We start from the raw sequence: 9,119 nt of genomic DNA, 5'->3' as shown, positions 1-9,119 counted from the left end.
ACAACAATATTGTATTCAAGTGCAGAAATGCTTTTTCCGACTTCTGTTATTGGCATTACTAATTCAATAATTACTTCATCTTTGAGATAGAAGTGCAAAACCAAGATAGATTCGTCCCTTACACATACAGAATATAGATAACAAACAAGTAACGGTAATCAGTACTTAGTTTTTCAGTCCTGTTAATAACTTCTCTTTTCCTTTATCTTTTTTCTTTCATTCATTTCGTGAGAACTATGTCGTTTCCCACTCCCAGTTTTGAGGCCCCAAGATCGTTAGAGTTATAGGCTTGTGAATAATTGCGTTCACAGTATCGACCATCCCCATTGAACTGAAACCATCATCCTTGACGTAAAATTGATGCAGCACTTTGCTCATTTTCCAAAACAAATCCTTGCAAGCACGTGGAACTACGCTGCCCTTTCCTTGCAAAACCAATTTCAGGAGTTCTCTCCTCTGCATTTCAACTCTATGACTCAATTCTTCAATGGCTGCTTCCTCACTTATGCTGCCATTCCCATGAATGACGCTCAAGGTCACAGCATTTAGTTTTCCATCCTTCGACTCTCTCTGCGAAAACACATTAAGAGATCAAATAACTTAGGAAATGATGAACCAGCACGGGAATTTTTGAGTGCAAAATAACGAAGCATGTACATACCTCAAAACTCCTTATGTCATTAAGAAGCCGTCCGCAAGTGCTCATTAACTTGAATAAACTGTGGTACTCGGGGTGTTGCACAACATCATCTGGGAGCTTGGGCCCAATAAAATAAAGTGCCGGGAGGACAATCGGTCCTATGGCAAATGACACATAACCATTGGCCATATATTCGTCCAATGTTGGCACCGACATATCTCTAGCCCATTCAGCTTCTCTTAACATAGCATTCAGTAGATTCAACCACTGCAAACATAATTTTATCTTTACTCATAATAAAAAATACTAATCAAAAAATCAACTGCAAGAATTTTCTACTTGATTTTCCAAACACAACTTAAAATTAGACATAAGCACTTGCAAACAAAAAAGGACCAATAGCTCTAATGCTGAGGGATATTGTTTATGTGACAAAAAGAACATCTTGAATTCGACCTATATGGTAAATTATGGTGACAGTAGAACTGCTGTCAACGAAATCTGGATGATGCAGGTTGAAGGTAAATATGCTCCGAACAGCAAGGCGGTTATGTCAAAGGTACATTAACCATGTATCAAGACGAAGAGAGTTGTTGAACAGGACCAAGCAAATCGGAGAAAATGGGAAGCGTGGATCCCTAATAAACATGACATCAAAGAATTCGCTTCTTAGCACGAGTAGTGGGGCATGAGTAAATAGAATAAAGAATGGCTAATAGATTAATGAAGGTCCACTTGTTAAGCTCAGTGCTGTAGGAAAGAGGTTGATGTCATCATGTTCTAAATGCAAGAGGCGGTAATAGTTTATCCTCGAATACAAAAGTAGTTGAATTCATGAGTCAGACCAAGTTTTACAAGTAGAAAACCAACCAGGTAAAGTTGTAAATGTTAAGCGAAGTGAATGATACTACATTGAGTAGCACTTTCATCTTTTACACTGCTTTTTCTATCAGTTTTTCTTAGGGTTAACTACATTAACCTCCCTTTTACATTTACATAGTCCAGGAGATCTCCCTCTAGGTTAAAAATTGCAATAATCTCTTGTTGGTCTGACTGTTGGATTTGAGTAATCGGACCAACCATTTTAAATACCCAGTTGCCCTTATTTAATCTTTATATCCCATTCGATTAACTCTGCCATTTATTTTGAAAATTAGTACCTTGGGATCAACTCATCGTGTCAGATGCATTTGATTCATGAGTCATGACAAATTATAAACATAATGAACTTTTAAAAATATATATTCTTAAAATTAAACAAAAGAAAGCTACTTATTAAACAATCGTGCATTGTGAAAATATATGCATATTAATAACTTACTTTATGAAATATACAGTGGTAAATCAAATCTGCAAGTGTTAAAGAGTCTTTTTCTCAATTTTACACTCTTCTAAAGATTACTCCATCTATTCCATAATACTTGACCCAAATACTATCATAGGGTCAACAGTACTCTTCCTTGACTTTTATGATCTTAATTATCCTTTGATCAGTTTTAAGTTAGTTTTTTATGTGGTTCTATATTTGTAATATTTATCCAACGCTAGACCAAAATCTAACCAAGTAAACCATACCACTTCTGGTAGATATATATTTGAAACTATGTTGCTCAGACTCTTTAAAAATGTCGACGGGTGCATGTCGGATCCTCCAAGATTAGTGCATTTTTGGAGGATCGGACACGGGTACGGCACTGAACATTTGGAGCTCAGTGTAATTGAACTTTTTTGTTTTGTTTTAACACTTCAATTTGGCATGTCATGCCCCACAGAGTAAAATTTCTTCCCTACGATCCCTATGCAGAAAAGTAAAAAACCTCGATTGGCATGCCATGCAGCAAACAGTGTAGAGTACGTGGGAGAATTATGGAATATGAATGTCAGAGTGCAATATCTCTATTAGTTGTCAAAAAAGGCAAAGTGACCTTTTTTTTTTTGGGATAAGGAGACTTACAATATCAGTTATGTGTCTTGTCACGTTACGTGCTTGCCACTTAAATGTTTTGTCTCCAATCTCACGGATAGTACTGTGAAGCGCCGAAAATATAATGCCTACTTTCTCCGAACAGCAGTCAGTGCTAACATCTACATCCCACCTGCCAAAAAGACGAAGGGATTTAAATAAGAAGACACAGCTGAAATCACCAAGGAATAGTAAGAACAAAGAAAATATGAACGGAAACATGTACTTCTTAAACAACTGAACTAGGTTGTTCAATTCTTCCATAGAACCTCCAATATCAAAGAAATCATCAATCACTGTGGTAAGTACACCATTCTTGGCCCATGACAAGCGGGCATCAGATAGTTCAGGTTGAAAAATTGTGGCTGCAGCAGAAAAGTAGCAGTATGCAGACTTCTCTCTGGCGAACGACAGTTTGTCCAATCTGTTTTGTATTACCCACCTGTTATCAAAAAACACTTTTATCTGCACATCAGGAAAGCTATAGCACGAAGAAAGCTCTTCGCATTTTGATATCATAACTTTTTCAACAGGATAGAGACCCATCCGCTGGCAAGCAATAAGGAAAACAAAATCAGAAAACCTATGTGCCAAAGGTTGCATTTGAGTTGAAGTCAACTTCCATTTTTGTCAAGTACAGAAGTTGAAAGCGAAGAAGTCAAACAGGGAAAAGAAACAACATTTGGGAGAAGTAGTATGTGCTTTAAGATTTTCAGTTTTGTTGAACAAATATACCACCTCTGATCTAGCTATCATAAAACAAGTCAGGGATAACTGGCTCCAAATGATGATCAAGGTTCAAAGAGATACAAACCTCTCAAGCTGTTTTAATTCTTTGCGGTGAATAGATTGGCAAAAGTTGAAGTCTTCTACAGCCAGTGTTAAGAAATCTTTGTTGCCAAAATTTGATGAACTGTCCCCAAAATGGGATGAAAAGAGTAATTGATGAAAAGGAGCACATGATAACCAAAAAATCACAAAATCAGTCCTCAAGAAATTTGACAGAAGTTACCAATATGAAGTTTTTAGGACTCTTGTATTATCTACATCACAGTGCTCTATATTTCTCCTGTTGGCTACCCGTTGTATGTTCGCATGAGAAGGAAACTTAAGAACATCATACACCTAAAAGTAAGCAACAGTAGCAGTTGGCCCTAGCTCAAAGAGACAATAACAATAGTATGAGCTAAACACAATGCAACTTATGGTAAGTACCTGTTCATGGATCCGTCTGGTGAATCTGTTTGGAGGATAAAACTCACCTGAAAGCCTCTGTCTCAATGACTGTAAGGATGATGAGGTCAATTTCTTTGGAGCTGATTGATCTGTAGCAATAATCATTTCTAATGCTTGATATAAATCCAACATAGTATATATATCATTCAAATGTCCATTGCATTGCTCCTGCTCCAGAAACTGAGCTACAGGATCTATAATGCACACCTAACTCGTCAATACTATTTGAACAACAAAAAATATTATAAGAAACAAACTGATATGATTACAAGAAAGTGAGGTACCAGAGGTGACATTATATCCATGTCCGCGCAGTATCCTGAATGCCATGGCACAAGTGGCAGCATTTGTGAAGATTTCTTCCTCCCCCTGCAGCCAGCATCTTTTTTGTTTTGTGGCTAATGTCACGACTTGTAAAAATAAAACCTTACATATATGTAGGCTTGGAGAGAGTCAATTTAACAGGACTAATTTTGTTCTACAAGCCCAAGGGGACTTGTGGTTTTGAAGGTTACCTATACGTTTCATCCAATACATTCTGAATTTCCTCAGCAAAATGCCGACAAATTCCTAGTTTATTGAGATTATCGACCATACAAAGGCGTGCATGTATATTTACTGGATAGATAGTTGGAACTGAAAGATAGATATAGATTAGATAAGTTGCTTCAACATGCCATGCTAACTTTCAGAAATAAATAAATGTGCAAAACTTTTACCAGCATTCCCAAACTTTTTCAATGCACAGTGAAGGTAATCAAGGCAACCAGAATCATGACGGCGAATAAGAGAAGCAGCTGTAGTAGATGGTGAATTGAACAGTGAACCATTCTTCCGCTGATATTTCATAACCGTTTTCCAGTCTATAAGTTTTCCCATTCCCTCTGACACATAAGCGAGGTAAGCATTAAGCTCCAATGAGCTGCTGTCATACGATCTAACATGAAGAAGGAAACTTCAATGAAAATATGGATAAGCTGAGGTCACTATGAATATCAGAATGCAATAATGTTTTCTTCAAAATTGCTTTTCTTTCTTGATGAACTTTAATTTTCTCATTGAAGCATAGTAGGTTAGCCAGGAGAATCTATATGATACCCATCTCTTTGGCAAGTTTGTACAGTTCAGTTACCCGCTCAAATTGCACGACATTTTTAACACGCTTAGCTAGGCCCAGACACAGAAAAGCTACATCAGATTTATATAACTAGAAACCATTTTTAGCTCATATAGAAAACTAGACATAATTCTAGAACATCTTAATGACTAGAATATACCTTCTGAGCTCGATATCCCTTTTATGAAGCAGTTCACTAAAGACCTTTGATTCTAAATGAAGCATCAAAGATAAGTTTTCAGCATATTCAAGCATGCCAGGGAATATGACATTAAATCCAATAGGAGAATATTGGTCCTTGTCAGTAGCGGAAGCAAAATTTAACTCGATAAAACGTAAACCTGCAAGAAGCACAGCTTCAGTTTGACGAACATAAAGGGAAGTTTTAGGTAAAGGAGATTCTAATCCATACCGCGGGTGATCAATTCTTCACCAATAGCCCATCTTTTAAGGGCAAGCACACATGCCAAAGTAGACGAAAGAACATCTTTAAGTAAGGCGGGTTGGTGATGAGGAAGGCCCCATGATCCATCTTCCAGTTGATTTTGCAACACCCAGTGTAGGCACTCAGGGAAACATGGGGCTTGAGCAGATTGTGGAGAAGGGACCATTGCGACCCACGCGGTGTCGTAGGATGAAACAGAAAAATCAACTTTATTGAACAGTTTCCTGATTCTATCTTTGGTCGCCTCATTGCACTGCATTCAGTTTTACAAGATTAATCATAGAGAGAGTGTGTGTGTGTGTTGGGTAGGTCCATAAGATAGATTAGTGGGAATCATACTTGAAGAGCAAAATCAGTTGATGGAGCTGCATCAACTACGCAAGCTGCTAAAACAAAGAAATGAACATTGAGAGAGAGAGAAAAGTTGAAATTGAAATTGCAGTAGTCGTGGGACTTACCCAGGCGAGTAGCAGTTTTGAATTTGTTGGTCAAGTTTGTATTTGTTTCATGAATCGTATGATGAGGTTTGAGAACTGTAAATAAATAAATCCAAAATTAAGTGGGGAAGTAAAAGGAAAGGGAAGCGTGAGTTGAGAGCAAACCTGAAAGGTAGGCGGCAGCCATGATTCTTGCTGTCCTGCCCCGATCAACACAACCGGTCCCTTTCTCACATACCTCAAAATTAAGTGATTGCGGGTAATTACAAGTTTAATTTTGTCTTTCTTTCCTTTTTGTTTTTATTTTAATTTATTTTTATCTCTATTGTTTAATTTCCTTTTTTACTTTTTAAATTGTTTTATTTTTAAATATATTTATCTTTAATCTCAATATATTGAAATTTGAATTAATAAATATTGATTAATTCTTTTAACGGTATTTGTGATATACTGCGCATAAGTAAAAACAATAATTTCGGCCACCAAATGGATTTTTATTATCTATTCTATCAACAATGGGCACTGTTCTTTCTTTCTTGTCATCTTCCAATAGTTACTTCTTGTTATTTCATCTGATTGTTCCTCCTTTCCTTCATTTAGCATATAAGTGTGTCATTATTATAGTTTTTGAAACTACAATTTCGTTTCAAATTTAGTCATTAACAAACTTGTGAAATAACGAGTGAATTATATCTATTTAAGTTATGTTGGAATGAGGTTATAAACTTATGTTTGCCTTTTCTTGAATTATATCTATTTAAGTTCTGTTGGAGTTTATTTTATCTTATATTGGAATTTGACAAAGAGTATTATATTTTTTTAAAAATGGTTTTTGAATATGTGTTATAATTTCGGTTCTAAATTATTTACTTTAGTAGTATTGACTTGTTATTTCACAGTGTATGCCATTCATTTTTCATTTAGAATTGATAGATTATTATTTTTATCAAACATTTGAATAATATTGTGGATATTTATAAATGTTAATCTTTTTCTCAGACATGCCCTCCATGATATTCTTGCAAAATGTTTGCTATTAGTTTTAATAAATTAATTAAAGTTTAATATTATTAAATTTGAGAAATATATATCAATTATTTTTTACAATATTATTTACATCTATATCATTAACTAGTATACTTTCAAGAAACAACAAGTAACTCAAATACCTAATTTAATAGCATTTATAAATGCACATGTTTGTCAAATATTAGTTTTTAAGATGACTACTTTGAATTTCTAAAATTTAATCAAACTATGTAATTACATTTGTACAATCAAACAGTACACTTATAATTACAATGTACTTATGTTATGACAAACAAACAGGACTTCATAATTAGTATACTGCATAATTATTAGGTTGTGTAATTACTACCCTACTAGTTACACCAATTACAATTACCAGGTGGCTTTCCAAACAGTTGCAAGCCTCATTTGTTTTCATTAAGATTAAGACGTCTGAATTTAAATACGCATCTGAATGATTAAGTTGTTGTCTCTAGATCTGAATATTGAATGATTAAGACTATTTATTTTTCAACATCTGAATGTGCATAATGTATTTATTTAAACATAATACATATACAATTCAAATGAAAAAGTAACTAAATATTAAATAATAAATACAAATTTAATAAAATAAAACTATTATTTAATAAAAAAATGAAACATTTATGTTTGCTAGCAATAATGAAAATGTTTGTAGTGGTGGTGGGTGGGTTTTTTGGGAGTAGGGGGTAGGGGGGTTGGTAGGTAGTGGTGGTCTTTGTGGGTCTGGGGGTAGGGTGGCGATAAGGTAGGTGGGTTGTGGGAGGGTGGTTTGTGGGGTGGGGGTGAATGTGTAGGGTTTGGGTGGTGGAGGCTAGTTTGTAGGCTGGGGGTTAGTGTTAGTGGTGAGTGAGGGGGGTTGAGGTGGATGATGGGTATTGGAGGATGAGGGGCTAGGGGTGGTGGGGGGTAGGGTGGGAGTGGTGAATAAGGTGGGGGTTGGGTGGTTTGTGGGGAAAGGGTAGGTAGTGGTGGGGTTAGGGGGTTAGGGTGGTGTTGGTGGTGAGTGTGTAGGGGGGGTAGGGTTGGGGGTGGGTGGCGGGTAGGTGGGGGTAAAGGGGTTGGGGGTGTTGGTGGTGGTGGTAGGGGGGGGGGTAGAGTTGGGGGTGGGGTGGAGTCAGTGGTAAAAATTATCCATACAAAATACCTCCTCTTAATGATATTAAGACTTTGTTCAAGATCTTAATGATTTAAATCTATTTAGACCAAATAAGTGCTTAAATCTTATTGTAAACAAATACACTTAATGGTCTAAGGTCTGAACCATTCAGATTTAGACCTCCATTACAACAGAGAGAAACATAAGCTTGAGCACATCTAATTATCTATATGTTTGGAAAGTGCATATTCCCTCTGTCCATTTTTTACTTGTCCACAGGAGCGGATCTAGGGCTCGGGAGGGTATCACTCGAACACACTCGATAAAAAATTACGCGGTATATATAAGGTACTCCCTCCATCCCAATTTATATGAAATTGTTTGACTGAGCATGAAATTTAAGAAAGAAAGAAAGAAAGACTTTTGAATCTTGTCTTTATAAAACAAGTGATATAATATCAAATGTGGAAAGAAACACTAAGATACAAAGGATAAAAGATAAACACAAGAATGGAGATAGTTTCAAACAATGGTTGTATTAAAACCTAAACCCCTTCTCATACAGAATAGTACGTTATTGTCATTGAAGTTCGAACTTATGCTAGTTCCATCCTCATATTTAAACTCAAGACATAAACTTATAAACTTGGATTATATCCTAAATAGCTCCCCTCAAATTGACTATGAGCCTGTTTGGATGGGCTTAAAAAGCGAAACATAATTAAAAGCAGAACTAATGTTCTTTAGATAAGTTAAGTCAAAAAAGCAAATTTATAAATTTATAAGTCGCTTTAGATAAGTTAAGTCAAACAAACCCAATTAATTTTTGAACCTTATTTTAAGACAAAAACTTTGTTTACAGCCAAATAAACACTCAAAAAAAACAAAAAAAATTTATAGGCAACTTATAAGCCAATCCAAACGGGCTCTATATGTGCTCTCTGTCATCCGTTAATTTTAACTCGCGGGCTAAGATTAAACTAAAGCTTAAAAGAGAAGAAAATATAAATTTATATCCCGCTTTATCTTAAAGGGGAAAAAATTGAAGACTAACACAAAATAGAGGCAAAAGTGTAAATGACCCTTAATTAATTGCGTCGGGGGCCCATATTTGATAGGGTCATTTGCACTT

The 9,119-nt window shown here is 35.7% G+C and overlaps 1 protein-coding gene across 4 annotated transcripts; it reads right to left on the bottom strand.

The window, feature by feature from the left end:
- Positions 1-9: 9 nt before the first annotated feature.
- On the bottom strand, positions 10-6,040 carry LOC132037922 (ent-kaurene synthase, chloroplastic). 4 transcript variants are annotated; one of them, XM_059428574.1, is made up of 15 exons: positions 6,004-6,040; positions 5,860-5,934; positions 5,741-5,787; positions 5,369-5,654; positions 5,117-5,297; positions 4,559-4,776; positions 4,355-4,475; positions 4,124-4,221; positions 3,819-4,033; positions 3,616-3,728; positions 3,418-3,516; positions 2,830-3,045; positions 2,595-2,736; positions 662-907; positions 10-570 (listed from the first exon to the last, which is right to left on the bottom strand). In XM_059428574.1, the coding sequence occupies exons 1-15, from the start codon at positions 6,023-6,025 to the stop codon at positions 235-237; spliced, it is 2,415 nt and encodes an 804-aa protein (XP_059284557.1). In that variant the 5' UTR covers positions 6,026-6,040; the 3' UTR covers positions 10-234. The 4 variants fall into 4 exon arrangements, with proteins under 4 accessions (XP_059284557.1, XP_059284560.1, XP_059284558.1 ...); XM_059428577.1 differs by having other exon boundaries at positions 3,819-3,887; positions 4,124-4,208; XM_059428575.1 differs by having other exon boundaries at positions 5,741-5,784.
- Between the last annotated feature and the right edge of the window lie 3,079 nt (positions 6,041-9,119).

The sequence above is a fragment of the Lycium ferocissimum genome, chromosome 11 (genome assembly GCF_029784015.1).
Source record: "Lycium ferocissimum isolate CSIRO_LF1 chromosome 11, AGI_CSIRO_Lferr_CH_V1, whole genome shotgun sequence".
NCBI lineage: Eukaryota > Viridiplantae > Streptophyta > Magnoliopsida > Solanales > Solanaceae > Lycium > Lycium ferocissimum.
Note: the sequence above shows the minus strand (reverse complement) of the source record. Positions and strands in the feature narration are given on the sequence as shown.